At 35.2% G+C, this 27728-nt stretch overlaps 1 protein-coding gene across 1 annotated transcript in view; it reads right to left on the bottom strand.

The window, feature by feature from the left end:
• Positions 1–27728, bottom strand: part of DPYD (dihydropyrimidine dehydrogenase) — an 802527-nt gene that overhangs the window by 415007 nt on the left and 359792 nt on the right. Inside the window, exon 11 of the mRNA XM_055340016.1 lies at positions 15706–15916. Within this exon, the coding sequence (XP_055195991.1) occupies positions 15706–15916 (211 nt within the window). The remainder of the gene's footprint in view (positions 1–15705; positions 15917–27728) is intronic.

Here is a 27728-nt window from a genome sequence, read left to right on the forward strand (position 1 = left end):
CGGCTGTACATTTCCATATAATAATCTCATTTAGACCACAAAACAACTCTTTTAAGGTAGGTATTATCATCTTAAATATGGCCAAGGAATGGCAGAGCCAGCATTCGAATCCAATTATTTCTGACTCCAAACTCCTCCTTGCCACTGACCTTTGGTAGAAGGACAAGAAGAAGACAAGAATGAGTCAAAAATCGTCTCTTCAAGTTTCACAATGGGGACCACTGGAATAGCTAAAATGAACCAGAGTGAGGTTTAGAGAGATAGCAAAGAATTCTAATTTTGACCAGCTTTACAGATAATAACCTCCAGGTCAACTCTTCCAATGAAAAATTATCTTTTCCCGTTTTGTTAAATTAACCATAACCACTTTTTGTTAAACTAGTCACTGTGTGACTTCATTTTAGTTACTTTGCATCCACCACTCCTTGAGCTTAAGAGACCATATATGAGTCAGTTCCTTCTTCAGCATCTTACACAAATTGGCACATAAGAGGAACTCAATGAATGTTATTTGTTGAAAAAATGGAGTATTTGTCCATCCCATTTATTTAGCACTGACGTTATCCTGTCGTGATTATTTTTCTTGCAGATCATATTGCCACAATTACAGACTGTAATTACAGGACTGCAGAAAGGAAATCCAAATATTTTCCTTAAAAAAAAAAATTCCTAAAAAACTTCTATAGTGACAAACACACTGACTAGGGAAGAATATGTACTTGGTTATTTCTTTTGATTGATTTAACTATTCAATTTCTCTGCTATAGTTAAATAATGTTGTTTATATATGCTTGCAGAATTCAGGCAGTGGGAAAGTACAGATTTAATTTTCCTCCCCTCTATACTTAGAACAAGCTTAGGCTCCCCAAGTTAAATACAAAAAAAAAAAAAAAAAAGGATGTCAATAATAGCCTGTAGCAACTCCTTTTGTTTTACTTGTATTCTACAGGGAGTCCTATTCTCATTTCCTAAACTGACCAACGAATCAATTAAGAATTAAAATTGTCCAAGCACTTCACCTTGATTTGCTTGTTTCTCTGCAATAATTCCATCTATTTAAAACCCTAAACTCCTTGAAGATTTGATTTCATTTTATCTGGAAGAGATCTCCACACGGAGGTCAGTGTCCTTGAAGGAAATATATAGGGATTGTTTTCAAATTCTCTGTTGGATTCCCAAATGCTGTACTTTGATTTGCTTATTTATATTCAATGATGCCATCTACTTAAGGCTACAAACTCCTGGAAGGAATAGATCATCCTTTAATCTGATTTGGACCATAATCATCATAATTCTATGCACATTTGGGTGCTTAATACTTCTTGATAATTAGGAGTCAGTGAAAAAAGTAGAGAGGCTACTGAAATATTTTATATATACTCCCTAGTGAAAGAACCTTTTAAAATGCTGAATGATACCATCAAGTGATATAAATAATTAAAGAAAGGGATTAAGAAAAATGTTTAATATAAAATCCCCATTTACTGCATTTAAAGCATAAATAAAAACAAATAGAAAGCCAGTAGTAAATTATACTACTGGTGAAAACAATATTATTAAAATATAAGTGAATACTGAAAAATATTTTAATTAACAAAATAAATCAAATGGAAAAGATTCCCTAAATAGAGCTTTAAAAGTAAGTCTATGTGTGTTTGACTGCCATGACTAATTATGTATCCATGTAATGTGTGTTCAATTTGGGCTTATTTAAATAGCAGAAATGCTCATTAGCTGCAGTATATCTGTGAAGCTTCAGTAAACAGTTTAATGGTTTTTATGTTTAACCAATTTCATAAGTTCCCGTAATTTTAGCTTTAGCAGCTCATTAATGTTATTTTTTGATATCCATCTTACGACTTTTTTTTCCCTTGTCAATCGGCTGTAGGCATACTTCAATGCAAACTAAAAACATACAGTAGAATATATTTTAAACAATTTTAGTACATAAGTAAATGCATAATTCAAAAATGTAGTTTCTTTATATAGAGCATGGGTTGTATTACCATGCAGTCAAGAAATATCTCTGGCATTGGCGAAGGTTATTGCCTTCATAATGATAATAATGACAAACATTTATTGAGAATGCCTCCATGAATGCGTGGGTGGTTCTGACCTAGGCAACATATGTCTGTGAATCCTCATAGAATATTTGTTGTTACAATTTTATAGTTAAGGAAACTGAGAGTGAGGTAAGTTACTCAAGTCACACTCTTAAGATCTGAACCTAACTACAAATTATCTACAGATGTACCAACAAGAAAAGCCTGGCAGTCTTCAGGAGGCATTTGGAGATATACACCTAGCACTCAGGAGAGAGCTCTGTACCTTGCGATTAGATGTAGGCATAAGAATGGATAAAGTTAATCAAAAACATAAATCCAGGTAAGAGTCAACCAGTTATTTTTTAAAGTGGCAGCAAGCACAACCTAAACTAAAGCCAGAAGGGAAATCATCAACATTTCATGAGACTCAAGTCATTTCTGAGCCACACAAGCCAAGAAGAGATAATTTCAAGAAATGTAAAATACAAGAGAAATGGAAGATAGGTAACTAGATTTGGTGACTTGAAGGTCAATGCGCAGTAAAAAGTTGAGATTTGTAGATAAATGAAGAGAGCAAAGGCAACTAAAAGAGGTTAAGGACAGAGGACCTGCAAAGACAGCAAGGCAGTGCATACAGGACACTTTCAGGAGTTTAATAAAGATTGCATAGGAAAAAAAATAAGGTATTAGCTTGCATTCATTCATTCAATTAGCATTTATTTATTGTTTACCATCTTTAAACCCTGCTATAGGCACTATAGCCTTCTTAACATGCAAGGGGGTGTTATACGCTAAGGGAAGTAAGAAGGAAGAGAGGTGCTTTAGATCTAGGGAGATGGAGGATCAAGGAGGGTTTTTTTTAATGAGATGACATCTGAGCTAAAACATGAAGGGTAAGAAAAAGCCAGCGTGTGAAGACCTTGAGACAGATCTTTGTAGGCAGATGGAAACATTGCAGAGGCATTAGGGTGAGGTGAAGTTGATGCATTTGAGGAGTAGAAGGATGGGAAGCTTTATGTGGGTGAAAGAAGCAAGGTAAGAGGTGAGGGGACCTGAGGGAAAAGTAGGGGCTTCATCAGAGAGGGTTTTATAAGCTCTGAGAATTTTATTCTAAATAAAGTAGGAAACCACTGGAGGGTTTGGAGTAGGAGAATCACATGATATCATGTCTATTTTATAAGGGCTGATTCTGGTAGGATTATATGGAAACAAGAGGAAAAGCAAGATGACCACTTAAGAGGCTATCTTCTTAATGCAAGTGAAAGTATCCAGCATCTGACCATTCCCTCAAGAGAAGTAAGATTTTCTGGCCTTCAAATGACAGTTTACATAAATGCCACTTTCATATGCTTTTGTCTTTACTGTGGATTTTTTGTAGGGACATTCTGAATAAAGCAATCATTTCATTCTATTCTAGTCATCACAACATGGTCATCCCAATATTCACCCACCTCTTCATTCATTCATTCATCCATTTTTCAGTGAATACTTGGGACTGTGGCTGGGTACTTTAGAAATATGAACAAACTACCCTATAGTCCTATTGTCAATATAATTTAAAGTATTTAAGATATACAGGGAGAAGGAGGAGAAGAGCCAGAGCCAAAATGGACACACATATTTATATCTTCCCTCTGTGTAGGAGGAAACATATTTAATCAGCATGCCCCTTTAGATTTCTAGTATCCATCAACTTTTGAATAAAATTCAGATACTTTAGCCTATACATTAAAAACACTTTGTGATTTAGCAATATGTTTTTCCACCTTCATAGTTTCTCATTGTATACATTATGATCTAGTAACTACTCCATGTACATCTCTATCTATTCACTGGAATGAAATGTACTTTCACTGGTTTTGCTCTCTTAAGTCCCATCCCATCCTCACCTCCCCTACAGATGCCATTGGTTCCGTAAAACCTTCTTTGATTCTTCCAGCTAGAGGTCATCTCTCCACCCTAAGTGCCACACTCATAGTTTTTCTGTTTCTCCTCATGTCACTTTCTATCTAATGGCATTTTTATTTTGGTGCATTTTTATTTCTCGCCCTCTATTAGACTGAAAACTCTTGTAGACAGAGACAATGTCAGGTACAATTTCTGTGTACCCAGGAGAGCCTAACAGAGAACCTGATATACTTAGCAAATACAGAATGAAAGAATGGGAAATAAGGTCCCACAAGCATGTAGGAGGGAAGATTAAAAGGGTGTCAAAATTAAATTGAGGTATTTAGTTTCAATCCCACCATCGGAGGGGTGGGAGTAATTTTAGATTCTAAAATTGAGTATGAGGATAATGCCATAATACTAGTGATGTAGAAGTTCATTTGGCAGCAGTGTGCAAATATAGGGGAAAATATTAGGCCATATTAAACCAAGTGATTTATCAATACATTTTGCAGAGGACATGGAAAATCACTGGATATTTTTTTAAGCATGTAGTACATAATAATCTTGACATTCTTTCATGCACTCATCTATAAAAATAAATGGCTAGTAAGTAAAGGTCCTCTGAAAACACTTAAAAGAGATTTGTAATTACTAAATATAAATATGGTTAGCATGAAGAAAAGGTTGGCATTAGTCTGTATCAACATTGGGTGGGATCTCTGAATGGATGTTAATATTAAAACTGGCTTTCTCCTTTAGCAATGCCAGCAAATTTGGGACACTGAATACATTATATGTACATATTCCACTTGAATTGAGTAGCTTTCCATATTTGGGATATAGATATTAAATATGATTCAATGTAATTTTCCAATTTATACAATTAAAACTTACACTTTTACAGGTCAGTGACTTGCTTAACCAAAGACTATTTTCAATTAAGTACACAGTTATTTTTATTTTGTGCTTTGAGCCAAAAATAAATGCAAAGTAACTAACAAAATAATCTGCAATACAAAATACATATTACTAAGAGCATTAGTATAAAATATACGTCATTACTTTATAATTTAACTAAATTTCACATCTTGATTTTACTTTGCACAGCACTTTTGGGTAGTTTAATATTTCATACAAATATTAGGTTTCAGAATAAACTTTAATATACCATAGCCAACTAGTATTTAAAAGACAAATATAATAGGCCATGGTCAATAAAGCCCCCAACATCTATTACATTCACTCTATGTTAAATAACACTGGCTATGTTTTATGATTTCTGTTCTCTGAAACAATTATGTTATTTTTCCATTTTCTACCTTCTTTCCCCAGCAAAAGTTGTTTCATGCCACTGCTCTACCTCTTGAATGTAATCTTTGATTTGATGGAAAACTACTGATTTATCCACTGTCTCCCTGTAAGAATGCATATGATATCAACCACTAGTGAAACCTGGAAAATAAAGATAAGGGGAGGCTCTGAACAGAGCAATTCACTGGGGAGACAAACCTATTCCTATGCAGTTATTAGAGGGAAGTAAAATAATTACAGAAATATCATGTTGTACTTCAAATGGATGTCGAAGGCAGTTGTAAGTGATGTGATGTTGATTCTAAATCACTTTTAACACTGTTATCAGTCTGACCTCCTTCCTCATCACCTCCACCCTTTCAAAATAATTCCAAAGAAAAACTGTGCAAAGATTCTATTATTTTGGTGGGTTATTCTGCAGAAATGCCATGACTTGCATTAAAATCCACCACTTCATCCTTACTTTCAGCCAGAAAAATATCTGATAATTAAGGCACTGTTTAAGAAAACATGTACAGTTTTCTACTGGGTTCCTGAGAATGCTTCTTTCCCAAAATATTTTTGAAAGCAAGACAGAGTAAAAGAAGAATAAAAGGAGTTCATTCTCATCCTGGGATGAGATATATTACAAAGGATATATTAATGTTTTGTTACTCAGGTATTATAAAATGAAATGGTAGCATGAGGAGCCACACACGTTAGTACAAGAGCAAAGATATAGAATCATGGAATAAAGTATCTTGACACCACATGGTATCATAAGTTGACTTATTCCACTCATAATGTGGTAGGTGAGATGTTTCTGGAATTCCAGACACATCCTCTTTTATCATACTTTTAAGGGGTTATCCAAACTACAGGCTAGGACAGCTTTCAATCTTTAATTCAATCAATGAGTAGCACTGTTCTAAGTTCTGGGTTATGAGAGTGAAAAAACAAGACAAATGATACATAATGATCCCCAATGTCTGTTTTCAATCATTCCCTATATTCTGAGTTCTAGTCCCATTTCCAGTTGAATGGATGAGCAAATCCAAATGCAACAAGTCACCATTTCCCTCAAATTTGTTCCATCTGCTGTGTTCCCGAATGCAATCAGCATTACAAACATCTGATCAAACTGCCACATAGATACTCCACATTCAAGCTCTGTAATCAAAGGGATGACCAAATCATGACTATACTACTTCAGAAATATGTCTTGCTCTGAATGTTCTGTGGTTCTACCTCCTTTAATTTAATCTGGGCCTTAATCAGTAGCCACTCAAACTAACAAAAACAGTCTTTTAACTGGTTTTGTTGACACTACTCTACCTTGATTCCAGGTCATCTTTTTTTTTTCTTTTTTTTTTTTTAACATCACACCCCCTGTGGAACAACATGCTTTATTTCATATTCCTGATGCATCTTACCATGTGGGGAGACCACTATTGTTATAACACTCAGGGTGTCTCTCTATATCTTACCTGTCCTCAAAAAGCAGAAATCAGTAATCTTAATTTGCGAATCTGGAAGGAGAAATTAGGCATGCATAATTCACTCTGTCATATCTACAGCTTGGGAGCTACCCATGTGGGTAGAGGTTCTCTCCTTCCTTACTACTAACAATCCTGCTGGGGCACCTTCCCATTAGGGAATCTATATTGTGGGATCATACCCGTGACTGAGTGAATAACTGCCTAATTCAGGTGCTCAACACTAGAAAACATATTTGCCTTCTGATATGTACCACCTCAAAGATGATTTCATGGTTTCTAATTCCCCACTATTCGAAGAATATACAAATGGCACAAAATCCAAGCACCTATCAGTATTATCTCATTAACAACAAAGATCTCTCCCATATATAAACCTTCCATTTTCATGTAGGTATCTACAAAATAAAATTCAAAATCCCAGGATGCCTGGGTGGCTCAGCGGTTGAGCATCTGCCTTTGGCTCAAGGTGTGATCCTGGAGTTCTGGGATCGAGTCCCACATCCGGCTCCCTGTGAGGAGCCTGCTTTTCCCTTTGCCTATGTCTCCACCCCTCTCTGTGTGTCTCTCACAAATAAATAAATAAAATATTAAAAAAAAATTCAAAATCCCTAACTTAGCATACAAATCTCTTGACTCCACATAAGCTTGTAGCCAAATTTCCTGCCATCTTATCTTGATCCATGTCCCACCCTTACTTCACCATATATCTCCAGCTAAACAAATTTCTCACCATTGTCTGGTCACATGAAACCATCTGTCAGCTTATATGTTTGTGTATGATATTTCCTCTAAAGATATACTCCTATTGAAGCTCTAAAACTGCGTCCAAATGTGATCTCAAAATTAGCACATCATGTTGCAGTATACATATGTACATGCCTGTTTCTCCCATTAGCCTATGAATCCCTGAAGTGCAAAGACTCTTTTTCACTCATATTTGTATTCCTAGCACCTGGACAGTGCATATAACATAATTGGACAGTAAGAAATATTTGCTGCATGATGAATAATGAGAGAATAAAGGGTAAAAATCATAAAATAAAAAGTTCAATTTGGAAATAAAAATGGAAAATTCAGACCTTCATTTATAAAGATGAGAACATGCATGAAATAAGTAGGCTGATGACAACTTTCGAAAGACATGATTTTTTTATATATATAGCTTTTTATGATGACTGTAAAATGACTGCTTAATCTAACTGTGGTGTTGAGCAAGTTGCATAATCTCCCTGGGGCTCTCTCCCTTCCACCCCCATTCCACCTGGAAACTCCCACATATCCCTCAAAGTTCAATTTACAACCCACTTCCTCCAGGAAGCTTCCCTGAACACTCAGACTGTGTTCTGTGCTTCCCTCCAGCACAATTTATCATCATTGTGCATCTCCCATTAAACTACATACCTGGAGACAAGGTTTGCATTGGCTTTTTCACCACTTTATCTCTAGAACCTAAGCGCAGTGTCTGGAATAGCAGGATATCTGTGACTATTAGTTAAAACAAGTCTGTGAAATGGGACTAGAATATATGATTTCTGAAGTCCCTTCTGTTTAGAAATAGGGCATGTTGAGAAATAGAAAGAAAAGTCCCACGCAAGTTACTGTGCTGTATAACACGTCCAGTTAAGTTACACTGGACTGATTAGTTTGCAATTCTATCTCATCCATTCTCAGTTATATTAATCACTAGTAAGCACCTTCCTCTAACATTTGTGCCATCAACCAAAAAGCTCTCCTGTCTCCAGTGAAGTCCGGTATTCCATAACCTATTCCTTGAAACTTTGTTACAAGTATTTCTTTTTTATTAAAAAAATGCATACAATAGTGAAAATTTGACTATGGCATAGTTTCAACCCAGTACCCATTCCTTCCCCCTCCTCTTTATTTTTGGTAAGGGAGAGAAGGAATTATGCAAGCTAAAGGCCATAAAGAGCAGACAATTGTTCAAAGAAAATTTGCTCAACTTCTAATTGCAACGAGTAGCTTCTGGAGGAGATAGTTAATTGCTCAAAAAGTAAAAGACACTAGTTTAAGGGAGGGGGGGGTAGTTATTAAAATGTCATACTGTTTTCAACTCCCTCAGTGAATTACCATAATAAGGAATAAAACAAATAAAACATAATGTTGCTATGCCTTTTAAAGTACAGATAACTATTATTACCAGGCTTATCTAGAGCTCACTTAGAAGACTCTTTCCTAGGTTTTCTTTAACACCTAAGTAATTGAGGAAAAATGGACACATTTGAAAAATTCCTGAATGTCAGCATTGTCAGGGCTCATGCACACCATTTCTTATCTAACTGACAATTTCTAGCTCTGACTTAGGCCAGAATAAGGCACATTAACCCATGGCCTGCACTTTTTCCCAGTATGGGGGCAAGTGAATCAAAGCTACACTCAAGAATAGTATTGGAAGAACCTTTGATTTACCCCATGAGGTTTTAAAAAAACTTTTTCGAGAGCTGTCCAATAAAAGGAACTGGTAGTGATTTTAAAATCCTTTTCCCCAAAAAACATTCTCCTTATGAAACTAACTGCAATTAATGACATCAAAGGAGTTGGTTTCTTAGGGTTTCACTAAAGATTCAGAAAGAACTAGGCTTTGTCTACTTCTAGCGAGATGAACAGAAAGAAAATGTAGACAACTGGGTAAAGAATATAAACTCCTTTCCTAGAAGAAGGACTACACATTCCTTGCTACACCCAGAGAGTTCAGTCACTTTGTCATTTGCTCTCCAGAGCAGTGCCATGTAGCACTATGCTGGGTCAGATTTATTGCCACCATTCATCCTATCTCTTCCTTCCATAAACATAGGTTTATAATCTTAATTATATCATAATTTTCAATCACTTAAAAAATCAAACTTTGTATTCCCAAGGTGCTTTTCTCTCTTTCTTAAAAGTAACAATGATCAATCAAACAAAAATTAGATAAACAAAACACTGGCCCAATTTCACTATTTTTAAGAGGAAAAAAGTTATGGGGGCACCTCAGTGGTACAGTTAAGTGTCCGACTCTTCAGGTCATGATCATTGGTTCGTCTACTTGAGATCCTCTCTCCCTCTCCCTGCCCCTCCCACTTGTGCTCTCTTTCTCTCTAAAATGAATAAATCAATCTTTAAAAAAATACCTGATTTGTAGAAACTCAAAATGGAGATTTCTAATTACTAAAAATTGATTGAAAGAAAAACTTCATTCCCTTTGATGGTATGAAAAACATTAGAATTGATAACAAAACATTTTTTAAATATATGATAGTTACAAGTTGTACAATCTTTTTCTGTAAAACACTAACGAAACATACTAAACTTTTTCATATTTAAAAAAGTCATAATGTAAAAGCATGTGCTTTACTTATTTACAAAGACATGTCTATAGAACCTGTAAGTTCCAAGATGAAGTCCTGATTTTCAAATGCTTTTATTCCTAGTCAACATTCATACTATCACAAGGATGTAATATAAATCAATTTAATTATTAAAATATGTTTTGCAACATAAGGAGAGTAACATCTAAAGCTTGGGAGATACTTACTATGTGCCAGACATATATTTAAGTGCCTTACATATATTTTTAATTTATTCTTAAAATAACTCCAGAAGGTAGATACTATAATCACACTTCCCTTAAAAGATTAGGACCATGAAGTACAGAGAGACTAAGGAAGTCAGGTTTCCAGCTGGGCAGCTGGCTCAGAACCACTGCTCTAAGCTGCTACACCAGACGGCCTCTAGTGTAATATTTATTGGATTATAAAGAATGCAAAAATTTATGCCAAAACAGAAAAAAATCAATAGCAATTGAAAAATAGGATTGTGTTTCTAACTTTCATATTTTCAAAAAAAATAAAATTAAAAAACCAAACTGGTCCCATAGTAAGAAAAAATAACAAATAAGTATAGTAAAACTAATAACTTAATATGAATCAAGTCAAGTCAAAACACTACTATATATTATCCATGTACTATAGGCACATTAATATGCTGGCTGCTATTGGGACTACAACTTACTACTATAAAGGTAAAATCTTTGTGCTTTGGGGGCTTAGAATCTAATTGGAAGACAAATTACAGTAAGTTCTGGAAGATCAAAGCACACAGCTCTTCTTAAAGTCAACATTTCGAAACAAATGAGAGAATGGCTGTGGTGCAGCATACGGAAGAGGCACAGAGGTCATGGCATGGGCCAGAATGCCTTCCTTCAGTTGTCAGGAGGCATACTCAAAAACACATAAAGTTATGTCATCTAGATCTTCTGGGAATGGGAGGACAAGGCCAATGTTACTAACTCATAGGAAAAATGAAGTTGTGAGGTTGGTGAAAATGGTAACAATTATCCTCATCCATTCCAAACTAAGAGAAAAGATATGCACACTTTCACAACTGGCAATTTGGTCCCAAGCAGAAAGAGAAGGGAAGATAAAGTAAGAAAGGAGTCTTTTAAACCCGAAGTTGTCCAGACAAACAAACAAACAAAAAAAGAAAATTCAATTCAATAAACATTTACATTGGTGTTTAGCAGAAGAGGAGACTTCATGTATCAAAAAATACATATTGTTAAGAAAAAAAAATGTTTAAAAGTTTCCACTGAAGGGTGATATTTGAGGGCTAGAAATTCCAGTACAGGTAGCTTGTGCTTAATTTACTGACAGCCTTTAAAATCAGTCTTGAACAATAAAATCCCAATTTAATGTGATTTGGAATCTTACATACTTAGAATGGATGAGAATTTTTAAAAGGTGGAACCACTCTTACCTTTTTCACAGGAAAGATATCAAATAAGGCTGAGACTTTATTATCTTAATCAAATTAGGAATCAAACACCACAGTGCCTTTAGAATTTGGGACAGTAGTTAATGAAGGATTCAATTAAATTGTGCTCCTAATAAGCACATATATATTCCATGCAGAGGGATGTGGAATAGAGAGTCTTTTGTTCCTATTTCCTACTCACTGTTACAATCCAAAAAAATAAATAGAAATAAAATAGAATTAGATAAAAAAAATGATGATTACTCATAAATGTTATTAGCCTTGGTAGAAATGAAATAATTAGCAACTGTAATCTGAGGATATTATCCATATTTGTTTTATAAATTTGATAATACTTATCTTTTCTATAAGCTTTAAGGCATTCACTGTTTTTACAATAGGAAATATTTATTACAGATACAGTGAGTGCTTAATACTAAGTAAAGTCATTTTATATTCTTTGTGAAACACACAAAGAACTTGCAAAAGTAACATAGTATATATGAGGGAAAAAAAATCCCTGAGATTACAAATTTAATTTCCTTGAAATTTCCCAGTTTAGGTTACTTTTACAGATACATGTTATTTGGTATAACTGAGATGCTATAGGTATTTTCATTTAAAATATTGTAATCAGATAATGCTGAGAATATGTTATCACCATACTTTATAATTTACTCTATCATGTTTATTTCATTCCTTGAATACTTCAGCATATGTATGTATATAATGCCTTTACCAAGGACTTACTTTCTGAATTACCAGTATGGAACCCACCTGTGCTAAGATACTGGGAAGAATAATCCCATAGGGAAGAGTGGGAAATAAAGCTGAATACATAGTGTATATATAAAGCCATTTGATGAAGTTCTCAAGTGCTTCATTCTACAGTATAGGGTAACACTGGTGAATTTAATGACAAGAAAAACTGGAATTAGATATTTGAATCTGGGATAACATTTTGAACTTTAGTGATGGGAGAACTACAGTACCACTTAAATAACAACAAAGTTGAGGTGCGATCTGCCTTAGGGAAACTTCATGAGGTGATCCTTCATTATGCTGTGCACTGTCTCTAAATGTATTATTCTTTGCTTCGTAAAGCAATTATTTGTTTAAAACTCTGCCTCCTGCCTGAGACTGTGAGATTTTCAAGTAGAAGGAATGCCTCATTCGTCTTAGTACTCTCCGGAACACAACTTGGTACCTGGCATTCATTAGATACTCAGTAAATGCTCGTTACATGCATAGTATGTAATAAAGGATGAAACGTCTTCTGAGACACAGACTAGAAAGAGAATTTGGAACCAGTTACACAGAAGTGACATAGTGTCTACTCAAGTCTAGCCTTGACCTGGCACATAGAAGTTATTAAGTCTTTCTTACAGGAGTGAATGTGTGGATGAATAATAAATGAATTAATGAGGTGATCAGATCGCTGAAAGAATAAATATATTAAGATAAAATGGGTAAAGTCTGAACTTGGGTAAGTACTAAAAAGTCATAAGCTAGAGGAAGAAAAGTACTCAGTGATAGGCTTAGAAGAGGAATATTTAAAAGAAAAAAAAAAAAACAAGAAAATGGAGGGTCATAAACAATAATAATGTGCACTTTCATGTTACTTCATTTTAATTCTGACAACAGTCCTGAAAGGTAGGGGAAGAAGGTTTTATTATGTTTGTGTCTTTATAGAAGAAGTTGAGGCTCAGAAAGGTTAAGTGACTTAGAGCATTTCAAACAGAGAAAAATATTTAACATTGTCAAATGCAGAAAATAGATGAGGACTAAAAAAATGTCATGGAGTTTGTCATGCAGTTCATCGCAGCCTGTGCAAAGTGATGCTGGGAAGGAGGGAAGGGGAGGGGTGGAAAGGCAGGCTGACGGTTTAAGAAAGGTGTTATCAATAAATGTATTAAATCACATAGCATCATACATGTGATGATCACAAAAGTGTCACACATAAATTGCATCACATAGGTATCAAGATGGAACAAGATTTAAGGTAGAAGAAGGAGACATGAATAGTTTCTTTTCTTACCTAAATGGAGAACTTGCTTTCTGGAAACTGATTTGTACTATAGCTAATACCTGTGTATATATGAAAACTTGCTGACTTTGAAATTATTTTAAAAATTTTGGGATGCTCAGGTGGCTCAGTGGTTAAGCATCTGCCTTTGGCTCGGAGCATGATCCTGAAGTCCCAGGATCGAGTCTCACATCGGGCTTCCTGCATGGAGCCTGCTTCTCCCTCTGCCTATATACTGTCTCTCCCCCCCCCCCTCTCTCTCTGACTCTCATGAATAAATGAATAAAATCTTAAAAAAACAATAAAAAATTTTAAATGCCATTTGGGTAAAGATCTTCTCAGTAAAATTACAACAATTACTGATTCCCTGTCCCCCTTTCTTTAGAGTTTTCCATTCAAAAAAACGGTCCTGAAAACATTTAGATGGGAGGAGAGGCATGGATACTATTTAACCTTCCATCTCTTCCAGGTCCCCTCTCACTTGGAAAGTAGCTTATTAATGTAAGTATTGAAAGGCCCTGGAAAAGCAAGTAATTCTATTTAAGTATGATTTTTTTCAAGCACTATGTTATTTCAAGTCAGGAAGAGGAGGGAAAAAAGGCAAAGTGAACCATCATTTTTCTTTGATTTCTCTAAATGTCTATGAGTAGTAGATGTGAAACATTGGAAGAAACACGCAAAAGTAAAATACGTAAGTACATAAACACATTCTGGGATAAGTTTGAAAATAAACATGACTAGATCAAATTTTCTTGTACTTCATATTTTAAATACTAAGTTAAATCTTTCACTCTTCACACACATGAGCATAAGTTTTGCAAAGGCTTTTTTGTATGATCTGAGTCATATCTACTTAGGTTTGTTTAGGAAAAAATACATTTTTCTTAATATTAGAGATGTCAGTTGTGAAACATAAATTTAGATGGGTATACTAAATTAGTTTTTGATAAGTGAATCATCAACAGATTTGCTAGTTAAATATGATTCAACTTTTTACTCAGTTTCTGGTGATGTGCCGAGCAGTAAGAATGGTATTTTTTAGATGATAGGATGCAATTTACGCGTTGTTCTTTTTTTTCTTCCTGAACTCAGTTAATGAATAAACAAACCACACTGTGACTGTGTCTACATATCACATAAACATCTAGATGAAAAGTGACAAATTCAGGCCATCATCCAGCTATTTGAAAACATTTATCTTGATGACATTAAACATCTGGATGTTTCCAAATATCAAGATGTTTGATGTCCTGCAGATAAAATATCCTGATGACTGGTTGAATTTTTTACTTATCTGTTGCATAAAAATGCACATTTGCATACATATATCTCTTCTTATTTCAGACACAAAATGTAATTTTAACATGGATATAGTAGGGAGTATAGGAATTGTCAGGTTTAGATTTTTTGCTGTTACTGTTATTCATAATGAATAACTTGGAGAAATGTCTTTTATTTTCCTTTCAGTATATAAGAGAGTTAATCATCATTTCAACAATATGTATTAAAAGGTAAAGAATTTGCAAAATGAAGGCACGTAGGTACCTAAGCTTTCATCATCAATGACCCACAAAAACAGTGTGGCGAAAATGTAACACAAAATAGCCTTGATTGATTAACTTATTATTCAGTTGGAATATTATGTAAAACACTTCCCTTTCCTATTATCCTTTTTTAAGAAGCATTTTGTTCTTCCTTAGCATGCCCATTTACGCCATCCATTTGAAATGAGAGAAGTTCAAACTTTCTAATTTGATAATTTTGATGTTTCTAGTGATAGTTTAACATGAGGATAGTAGTACACCTGAATTCTACTTTTGCCTATTCATTAGGTCTTAATTTGTCTGAATCACTGAATATTGGCTGTTATAACTTCTCTGTCACATTTTCTTACTCAAGGTCTAATTGAAGAAAAAGCCATTCTTAGAGAGGAAACAGGCAATTGTTATTACAAAATAGAATATGTATTTTGATTATCAGCTTAACAGAAAGATTAATGTTATTTTCAATTCCCACCACTTTAAAAATAATTCTGTATAAGCACTAAATGCCATTCCTAAGCCTTTTAAATCAAGATTGCTTGGATTTCAAACTAGAAGAAGAAAATGAATGTTAAAGTGAAAAACAATGCCCTGAAAGCTGGAAACTATTATGGCACTAAAATAGCAGACAATTGCGTAACACCTTTCAGCTTTCAACACCCTACCTGTGGGATCACTCAGAACTGAACCAAAGGCACTGATGACCACATCGGCTTTCAGACGGACTGTCTCATCTTCATGTTCATGCCAGTTTCCAGCTTCATCTTGTTCTGTCCGAACAAACTGCACAGCAACAATTCTCCCTCCTTTTAATTCAACCTTCCGTGGGGACAGGAAAGGCAAGAATTCACACTTTTTTTCCTTAGCAAGCTCCACCTAAAGAACAAAAGAACAGAGAAAAATTTGAAAATGTTTCTTCTCCATTTAATATTTGGTTTTTAATTCGGTTATACATGCTGCTGCTTAAAACATGTTAAATCAACATGAAGCCTATTCTTTCACCAAAGTTGAGGTTCAAGTTATCAGCTATTTACATTCTGCAAATCACTGACTCAAGGGAGTCTTAAATTGATTGGAGGTGTCATGGGGAAGTTTATAGAGCATGGCATCACAAGATATTTCTCAAGTTCTGGGGACTGCATGCCCCACGGCTGGTGGCGTATAAGGGTTTGGCTATAGTGGACTTGTTTTCTATAAGCTTTCATTTCTATAGGTTAAATTCTTTTTCAAATCATGCCACGTGTGAAAATAAATACTTCTGAATACTACTGGGTTGCATATAGCTAAACTGGAAATATATCAATCAAGTGGGTGAGCCAATCTCTGCAAGTATATGGTTAAAATGGTAGGTAGGATAAAAGATCGAGAAACTGTGGAATCAAGAAATAAATAACATTTAATCTTCCCTTCATAAAACTGCAAATGAAAAATTTAAGAAAGAGAAACAAGGATGCTCTTCTTGACAAATTCCAGTGTTCCAGGTCTATTACCTCATTTATTCTGCTATTTTCATTTTCATGCCTATAATGTGACGCCTATCAAGACAGAATATTAATTCTTTACATATGTATTCATTTTTCCACTTACTGTTTTTAGGGGCCATTGTCAATGTAACCCTAACTAGTATGCGGAGTCGTTTTTTTTTTTTTTTTTTAAATGTACAACTGAACAGGTTGAGGGAGTATTAAGTCTCATTTTTTCCCTCCCTCATGGAACAGAGGTGGGTTCTCAGTAGGACAAGTGAGGTTGAGAAGGTGTGTGTATAAGGCTCCAAACCAGGAGTTGTCTGGGCAAAATCAAAATGGAAAAACTGAGATAGAAAATGACTTGCTTAATGTTGTGATCAAGCCATAGACCCATATCTCAGCACTCTGTCCATAATTAGTGGTTCCAAACTTTGGCATGTATCAGAATCCCCTAGAGAGCTTGTTAAAACAGATTGCATGGACCCACCCCCAGAATTTCTAATTCATAGGACTTGGATGAGGCCTGAGGGTCTGCATTTTTAACAAATTCCTAAATGATGCTATGTGGTTGGTCTAGAAATGACAATTTGTGAACCACTGTCTTATCAGATTATAGCTGACTAGCTCTGAACTTAGTTGGTCTATACCATGCATTCTCAATGACAGTAATCATCCATAAGGGAGCAAAACCTGATTCTTGAGGAAGGAATCTTAGATGTCACAATAATTTGTGGCACCCCCCCACCCATAAGAAATAGTATATAAACAAATATACAGGGTATCTGTAGTATTAAAATTACAGTGTATTTGCATGTGTGTTTGTGTGGGGGGAGTTAATTAATTTAAAAAAATTTTTTTTTAAAAACTCCCTGGAGGGATAATATAAAAACAAAACAAAACATGGGGCATCTGGGTGGCTCAGCAGTTAAGCTTCTGCCTTCGGCTCCTGTCATGATCCCAGGGTCCTGGGATTGAATCCTGAGTCAGGCTCCCTGCTAGGCAGGGGAGTCGGCTTCTCCCTCTGTCCCTCCCCTCCCAACTCACACACAAGCTCCCTCCATCAAATAAATAAATACAACCTTAAAAACCCTAAAAAAAAACCCCTGAGGAACACTGGCCATTACTCTATCTTGGCATAAAACTATTCAGTCTCTGTCTTATTTAAGATATGTGTTGAGGGCAGCCCCGGTGGCTCAGCAGTTTAGCGCTGCCTCAGGCCTGGGGTGTGATCCTGAAGACCCGGGATCCAGTCCCGCGCTGGGCTCCCTGCATGAAGCCTGCTTCTCCCTCTGTCTGTGTCTATGCCTCTCTCTCCCTGTGTCTGCCATGAATAAATAAATATAATTAAAAAAAAAACAAACAAGATATGTGTTGAATACTGGCCATAAAGCCTTAAAAACTGGACCACAAAAATTATGATTGTACAATATTTTCCTTTTCTTTATAAAATTAAGAGATTATTGATATAAAAAATACTAGCTATTTGGTATATCACGGGTAGTAAATATACAAAACAACAGATTCAAATTGTTCACTGTTTACACAGAAAAATTAGGGATAAGTGGAATTGAATAAGGTTTGAAACTTCATCCTACTGTTTACTTGAGATAGTCACTAAGTAAATCTCTCTGATCATCAGGCTCCTTATATGTAAGATAGGGATAATACCTAATTAGTTGGTTTGTGCTGTTATTTAAAGCAATTTAGAAATGTAAACCACCTAAAGGAACTTAACATATAAAAAGTGCAAGTAAATACTATTTATTTGTAGTCGCAATTCTCTGAATTCACTCCCTGCCCCCCATCTCTTCGGACTATTCAATATCACTTACCACTAGGATTATGATTCCAATAGAAACGTTGCCCAAGAGCAAAGGCCAAGAAAACCTTAGACTCTTAACTTCCTACAAAATAAAATGTGTGATTTCTAGAAAGCAAACTATTTCTTGAATAGTTCTAATTACAAAATAAATATGGCTCCATACATAAGATATGTTTTCTGTATTACTTTTGTCACATTTGCGTTATACAGCACCTTAAACTCATCAATATAAACCAGTTTATTATGTTTCAAAAATGTCAAGTGATACTAAATTTTAATGATAATGCCAAACTTGATTGAATAACAATGACAAATGTTTATGGGTTGAATAAATCAATACATGATGCATATTTATAATAGTACTCTTTTCTGTGAAGGGCAGAAATAAAAACCTGAGCTATGCTGCACATATTGGAAGAATGTCTCAGACTGATTTAAGGTCTGTTTTGTCCCATTTTACTTTTCATGTCTATTAATACTTAGTATCTATTATTCTATGTAGATAATCTGATATGCTTTTTGGCAAGTTTGGCATTAAATTTAAAACCAAGTTGAACATTGCAAGCAAATCAAAACCTTTAAAATAATGATTATCAATGATTTAATGCTTGAAAAATTGCTTTTAGAAGTATTCTTACCATGGTTTTGACTTTTGAAGGCCTAAAAACTATGTGGTTATGAACGTGAAGAAACTATAATATATCCTCAGCTCACATAATAATTTTCCATATGCACTAGGATTAATAGCTTATATTTAAATATTCAGCATTTGTGCCAACTATGTGATAGTGCACAGAAGTTTGAGGAGTGTGAACAGTGGCCTCCACAAAGATTACTATGAAATTCAACTTTTGAAACTTGACATGTTCTATATTCTCTAAAACATGTAAGACTTTACAATTGGGCAGCAGACATAAATCATACCACTTCTTGCTATTCTGCTATCAAGTAGATATTTTTCATTGTATGCAAGAGATGGAAAAACTTTTAAAGGAAAGATAGGAAGATATCACTTTAACATATATATTTATTTGGAAAGTACTGATATTATACTGGGAAAAGAAGAGCTGAGATGATAAGATTTTTTTTGAGATGATAAGATTTATCTCAATCAGCAGGGAAATATTAGGAAAATGAGAATTCAAAGTAAGTACAGTCATGTGTCAAGCGAAATATCCTTTGATTTATTTGTGGACAACAGAGGAATTTACTTTCATATTTAAGATACCTGTCTAACGGGACAAAAATAATAAATACTTAGGTAGCAAGCATTCTTTTCTTTGAGAGAGGGGCAAGAGGATAGGGGAGAGAGAGAATCTTAAACAGGCTCCACGCTAGGCATGGAGCCCAACATGGGGCTTGATATGGGGGCTCAGTCTCAGGACCTTGAGAATATGACCTGAGCCACCCAGAGGCCACGAGAGCAGGTATTCTTTTAAGTGCTTTACATATGGCTCATTTTAATTTTCACACAAAACATATTTTATGATACTTACATATTAAAGCTGCTTTTTTTTTTAAGTATTTAAGCTTTAAGCCAACTTTTTCTTCTTACCATGGCACAAAAAGCCAGTAATATACTAGGTATCATGATTTACAACTTTAGCACCCAACCTCAGGCACTCTGCTGCTTGCTGTCCTCACAACTCATCCCAGGTGGGAAGAAGTATTATTGCCTTGCTAAAAAGAGAAACTGAGGCTCAGAGAAACCAAAAATACACTAAGGAATGACAAAACTTAGCTAAAATCCTGATATGCCTGAACAAAATCCTGGGTGATATTCATTAATATCCAAAGACAGCAACTCTTGTATATTTGAAAGAATAAGACTTTGGATGGTTCTAGTTATAGAATCTCAAAACAAGGTTAATTAGAATATGAAAGGATCTAGTCAAAGGCAAATTAAAAGTCAAGGGGTTGGCTTGATAAAGGCTGCCCTGTAGAAAGAGATTCATGCTTCTTATTCTAAGTAAGTTTCGAAGTACAGTAAAATAATGAAATATAGGACCAAGTGAGGGATTTATGAACTCAATATTATAAATGAATTAATGGTAACTCCTTGAATCCAGGGAAAGTGTAAGCTTAGGACAAAGAAGTACTACTTCATAAAGTGGATAGTAGAAACATAGAACATGTAATTTCAAGATACAAAAGTAAAATATTAAAATAGAATTTAAATAAAGTTATTTGTTAGTAAATTCTTTCACAAAACTCTTTTAAGTACAGAAAGAATATCTTATCTAATTTGTTATCCCCAGGGTTGAGGAGTTATATTTATTATAAATATTTAACAAATGATTGAATGTTCAAACAGATGCCTGGCAAATCAGAATATACTCTAGCCAATATGCCACATGGAAGGACATTAAGTGACTAGCACACAGTAGACTTCGAATAATATTTTGTTTACCAAGATGAATTACTAACATAAAACCCAGAGTACATTCAAGTTAATGAAAGGATAATTAGTAGTATAAGGAGTCAATGTCTGCTAAACATCCATCCCAAAGTAAATACACTGGGCATGCAGAAGACATGCTGCTACCTGACCACAGCAACCTATGTTGTGAGATTGAAATAAAAAGTAAGTGATGTTCTTTCTCAGCTGTCAGTTACACTGCCATGATGAAATGATGGGCCAGACTGACCAGTGGTCTAGCCTCATGCAGTGGATCTTAATATTTTACTGTTTAAAATAATCGGCATTCTGTACTAAGTAGTTCACAGATTTCAGTGCTTTTAAATACCTAATGTTTCTTAATGACCATCAATAATCAGCAACTCTGTAGTTTTGGTACATGAATACTTGTGTTCATGGCACACATATTTACTTGTCTGATGGTGCCTATTCTCATGAGGGACAAGTGCTACATTAAGCAAACATACAAATCTCTCTTGTCCTTATTTTCACCAATGGAATGAAGGAGAAAACATCTATAAGGTTCCATTTTGGAGGCTCAATAAACCAAATTAATACTCTCTCTTCATACCATATAAGGAAAGTAAGAAAAACCTTCTTAGCTTTGATTTTTATCTCCATATTCAGGGAAGATACATGGTTGGTGCTGAGTGAAATAAAAATAGAATGCTATCGCATGCAGTAATGATGATCATTTTAATGATTAACTTTATGTAATGTGATGATTTGGTCTGATTAATATTATAGGCATCATACTGTGGAAATTATGAAACAACTTAATTTACTATAATTAAAAGCATGATGTCAACTCATTTTTAGATTGCATATAGGCAAAGTAAGCATAGGCTATAATGAGAACTCAAACCCAGCATACATTAAATTCTACTATACAAAGTTTGAGAAATAATATGAAGAAACAATATCCTTTGTAAAGATGATCCTTGAATAGCTAGATATTTAACAAGTTATCAATTCCATATGAACATGAGGACCTCTGAGATGGAATTTCAAATCATTGTTTGGTAGTCTGCTTTGGTCAGTGACAATCCTGAAAAGTTATTTTATTTCATCACTGCTAAATTATTGCATATACCACAAACATTCATAACCACTCAAAAAGAGTTCCATTCACCCATGAATTTATAAAACATTTATTAAGTACCTATTCTTTACAAAAAAAATGGTGCTAGGTTCTATAGCTAATAAAATGATCCCTGCTTTCAAAACTCTCACAGAGGCAGACAAATCAGCAATCATATTCAGTGTGATAACACATATAAACTCAGTGTGCACTCATGGCATATAAAGAGGCATTCTGCACAGCAGTAGTGCAGGTCAAGAAAGAGAAGCCTGGAAAAGGTACTATATGAACTAATCTTGAAAGATGAGTAGGAAGTAATTACAATTACTAGAAAGGAATTAGTTACTGGGAAATTGAAGTATACAATAGATTATTTCCCTTAGGTGAGGAAAGATGTAGGAAGGTAAAAGAGTTTATTTCAACAAAGGAAGAAGGAAAGACACCTGGTTAAATCCCCTTGTAAACACGCCATTGGGAAACAGATTACCAGTCAGCATCCGAAAGTGAGAGAGCCCTTATCTGTGGCATGCTTTTGGCAAGATATGCCTGATAATCTAGGATAGCTATGGTAAAAACAAAATAAAACAAGATGAGAAAGAAAACCTGGGAACTGGATTTATGGGGCATGAATCTCTTAAAAGTCATAAACTATGCAACTGAATATAAACTGGAGATATTTTACTTTTACAGTTGCATCAGCTTCCTTTTGTGTGACAGAGCTACTGATGCTAGAGACTCTACATTAATCTGGGTTGAAGTACATCTTGACGCACCAAGATGGGTCCTGGGAAACCATGTTGGGAGTCCTGCACCTCTCCCTGCTTACACCATACTTCAGGTTTACTTATGTCCTTGAACTTGTTAAGAAAGCTTGATGTAGATTATTACTCTAGTTGGTCTGAGTCTGATTTCACAATCCAATCTTCTGGTGAATTTGGTTACCAAGGAGATGAAGAAAGATCAAGAAAAAGGCAGTAAATTCTGCCTACCTACTCTTTTTTTAATATATATTATTTATTTATTTATTCATGAGAGACACAGAGAGAGAGAGAGGCAGAGACCAGGCAGAGGGAGACACTTGCAGAGGGCTCCCTGCAAGGAGCCTGACATGGGACTCGATCCCAGGTCCTGGGATCACGCCCCAGGCCAAAGGCAGACGCTCAACTGCTGAGTTACCCAGGCGTCCCTGCCTACTCACTCTTGATCTCATCTTCCTTAATTTACTAAACAGTTTTTAACCTGTTTTGTACTTTTTAGTTTATATAGACTCACACAGTCAGTTGTGGAGAGCAGAGCAATTCTGATAGGTTTACAACTCTCTAGAATATATAAGCTAATTCTGCAATTATTCTTTTCTTTGGCAAAAAAAGTTTGCTGAAACCACAAGTTGAGGTTCCTTTTAATACCTATGATGTATAGGCTTTTTTTTTTTAAGATTTTACTTATTTATTCATGAAAGACAGAGAGAGAGAGAGAGAAAGAGAGAGAAAGAGAGAGGCAGAGACACAGGCGGAGGGAGAAACAGGCTCCATGCAGGGAGCCCGATGCGGGACTCAATCCCAGGACTCCAGGATCACGCCCTGGGTGGAAGGCAGGTGCTAAACCGCTGAGCCACCCGGGCTGCCCTAGGCATTGGGTTTTAAAGCTTTTAAAGTTTTTAAGTTTTTAAAATGGAAGAATCTTGAGCAGAAATAAACATTTTTCCATGAGAGAGTTGTACAACACAGTGGATACAGTGGCCCCTAACTGTTTTATTGTGACACTACTGAGCTGCAAAAACAAGAAACACAATGCATGGGATAATTTAGAGGCTTAAATGCATTTACACAGGCATCACAAAATACATCTTTTCTAACAAGAAGAGAGTATTTTGTTCTTACTTTTTCAAGATTTTATTTATTTATTAAAGAAAGTGAGAGAGTGCATGGGGGGGGGGAAGGATAGAGGGAGCTGGAGAAGCTGATTCTCCTGTGACCAGGAAGCCCAATCCTGGGCTCCATCTGAGGACCCAGAGATCATAACCTGAGCTGAAGGCATCTAGATGTTTGACTGAGCCACCCAGGCACCCCAAGAAGAGTGTATTTTTAAATATTACTCATGATTGACGACATTTTTTTTAAATCTGACTAACTCTTAACACTCCTCATATTAGATTTTGCTACAGTTAAGCATTCCTGGCTGCTGTCAGAGTAGCTCACAAAATTATCTTCTGTATAATTTTGGTGCCTTTGCAGTATCTTCTTCAATTTTCAAATTCCTCTTTATATAAATTCTGTTAAAACAAGGATCCTCTCTTCTAATCCTATTTAAAAAATGTTTATTAATTTGTACCTTTTATATTACCTATAGTTTCTTTCTTTCTTTTTTTTTAAAGTCTTAGCTATCTTTTAAAAGACCGAAGACCAGGAACAATTAATTTTTTTCAATCTACTTCTAATGTTACATTGGTACTGTAATGTGATATATTTTTTAAAATTTAAAAATTAAAGCTTTATTTAAAAGCTATCAGTGGTAATCCTGAGGTGTATGTATGTATATATGCATAAATTATATATCTTGAATATTTAATTTTCATTTAAAGTCTTCCTATAAGGAAAATATTATTCAACATGATTCACCAATTTGATGCTTTGGATTAAGCACTGTTCTATACTTTGAATCAGATACAAGTTGAATGAACCAACCCATTTGAAGAAGCTTGCATTTTAATTTGTGGGGTGAGTATAAAGTAATAACTACCCTATGTGACAAGTGCTATTATACAGGAAGCATAAAAGCTATAAAATCTCACAGGAGGGAGACGTTAATTAGGAGGAAACTAAAGAAGCCGTCAAAGAAAAAATGACATTTGGAGCAGGCCTTGAAGGACAAGTTCACCTTTTTAAAAGAAAAAAAAATCTTTAAAAAATGACAATCATTTGTTTTTGTATTAATTCATGCATGTTTTTCATTTATTCTTATCTTTTGGTTTTGGTGCCTGACCAACATGCATATTTTTTTGAATTATGTAAATTACTTTTTAATATTGTCAATGTATAAGACAAGAAAAGAAGACACTGGAAAAGTGAGAGGAATATTACTAATGGGAGAAGGGCTTCTAGCTTTCACATTAAAGTTAATAGAGTAATAACACACCGCTATGTAATAAAGCTTGACAGTGATTTGATAATATAAATCTTTGCTGCTAATGATTTTATATGTCTACGTCTGTATACACACACATATAGATATGTATATACATAAATACATATATACATATGAATCATAAATGATTATTAAACCTTTTTAAGAGATACATAGTTTTCAGCTCTACAGATATCCCTTTCAACATAATATACTCACCATCCTTCCCTTGGAATTATTGAAAATAGGTAAGCTTTTAAAGTATATAATCTTGGATGAGCACGGGCTTCTGTTGGCTCATGGACTATTTACAGGTTTTGTTTGTTTGTTGTGCTGGTTTTTTTTTTTGGTCCCACTTGCCATTTGAATTATCACATGCAGGGGAGAATTCTGACAACTTCACCTGCCAGTTTCTTTGATATCCATGTCTTGAATGCAGCAGATTTTTACCTTACCAACTGGTTGGGGTAACAAAGCTGCAATTTGTTTCAAGTGTAATATTTCTAGACAGGGCCAAACTTTTCAGTATAGAGTTGCTGTCATTCCATGAGGAGATAGAGTCCTCCTATCCAGATTCCACATCATTCAGATATCTTTCTCTCAATGTTCAAAATACAGAATTTGGGGGATATAAAAAGCTTTCAGAAGCATCCAATTACAACAGTAATTTTACAGATGGGCATTCTCAGGCTAGGATATGTAACCTAGAACCAAGTTCTCCAACTTTTAGTTAAAAGCTTTTCAACTGTTCCATTCTACTTTCTCATGTGACATTGAATTTTCACCCTTTTCAAAAATGTAAACACACACAGATTCTTGAAATGTCATTCCCATGCTGTCATTAAACTATTCAAGGTATACTTATTAATATCTTAGTACCAGGGGAGCCCCTAGCTGCCACTGATTAACTCTGTGTGCTGGGGGCAATTGTATATGTTTATTTTTTATTTTTTTTTAATTTTTATTTATTTATGATAGTCACACACACAGAGAGAGAGAGAGAGGCAGAGACATAGGCATAGGGAGAAGCAGGCTCCATGCACCGGGAGCCCGACGTGGGATTCGATCCCGGGTCTCCAGGATCGTGCCCTGGGCCAAAGGCAGGCGCCAAACCGCTGTGCCGCCCAGGGATCCCTATATGTTTATTTATTTGTTTGTTTTCAGGTATCTTCATATTGCCCATCATGCTAACAGGTTCTGATTAGTTTCTGTGAAGAATACAAACTTAAATGATGTGCAGGTGCCAAATGTTGAAGTGGGGCTAAAAGTATCACCCTTAGTAAGTAAAATTAAATTTGTTACCATATAGAGGTTATTTTCTAAAAACAGTCCCAAGTTCACATTTCCTATATTTAACTATAGGAAAGCATTACTTACTGGTATAAAATGGATGCTTAGCCAGTTAGATGTAGATAATAGAAGTATCAATGGATGTAGCTTAAACATCATTTGATATTAAAAATGTCTGCGGGGAGGCCTACAGATTGTGCCATATACAGGATCCATTATGGGGTATTAGGAGTCAACAAAAAGTCACATTCTTACACATGAAAATATACTATTTCCAAAAAAAAAAGGAAATGTATTATTTCAGAGTTACAGTAACAAATTTTTGACTGATTAGGCAACCTGGTGATAATGAAGTAGCATGAATTATCAAAATTGTTTCCCTCTGAATAGCTCAAATATGTGGAAATAGGCATACCAAAGGTAAATCAGTTAATATTTTGGCAGATGAACAGGGGGAAGCCAAAGGGCAACAGATAGTACTATAGAAAGCCCATTTATAATATGGAAGAATTAGAAATCCATGTTTTGCTGATATTGGGAAATTAAATACGTGAACAACAGATTCTTAAAATATTATTCTCAGTAATAATTAATAAGAACTACAAAGTCCTTCCATAACCTTATCCTTTAAATTTACCTACTCAAGCAGGTCTGTTGAGTCTTGACCTTCATGCCTCCTTTTAGGGATTCCCAACTGCCTAAAGCATTCTTGCAGTTTTATCTGATCTGTCAACAGCTTTTAATACCAGCATTTTGGGGGATTCTGTTATCCTGTGAAATTTAATCTCACCTATTTAAGCTTGCAGAAAGTACTGGAGGGAATTATTAACAGATTTTCCCTCATCTTCTTAGAGGATAGTGCCGAGTGATTGGCTGGTTTCCCTAAGGACCCAGTGCTGAGAAGCGCTAGTTTGTCAGTAGCATCCTATTTAGCATGTGTGTGAAGCCACAAGGGAGACTAGACTGAAAGACATTTGGAATCAGAATTACATCAATATGCTGACGATGCCTCCATATCTTTGTTTCCTCAAACCTGTATCCCATATATTAATGCTTTCTTAACTAAGATGGAAAGTGCCCCTGAACAGTACACTGCTTATGGGTCTAATTAGACAGCTGGAAACTACATTGATGATATGTAAGAGCAGTGGATCAGCAGTCTGAGCATCACCAGGAAACTTGTTAAAAATGCAAATTCTCGGGCCCCTCCCATACCTACTGAGTCAGAAACTCTGGGACTAGGGCCCAGCAAGCTGTGTTTAACAAGCCCTCCAGGTGATTTTGATGCATACTAAAGTTTGAGAACTTCTACATTCAAAAAATGGGATGTGGGTGTCACTGCTGAATCTATTGGGCGTTGCCTCCTACTTTAGCAGATTAAAGCATTTCTGGATCCAGTCACACTGTTCTTTCTTACTAACAACATAACATTAAATGTAACTGGCTTCTATAATAATTCATATTTGCCAGGAAAGGATGAGAGAACT

Source organism: Nyctereutes procyonoides, unplaced genomic scaffold (genome assembly GCF_905146905.1).
Source record: "Nyctereutes procyonoides isolate TBG_1078 unplaced genomic scaffold, NYPRO_anot_genome, whole genome shotgun sequence".
Classification (NCBI taxonomy): domain Eukaryota; kingdom Metazoa; phylum Chordata; class Mammalia; order Carnivora; family Canidae; genus Nyctereutes; species Nyctereutes procyonoides.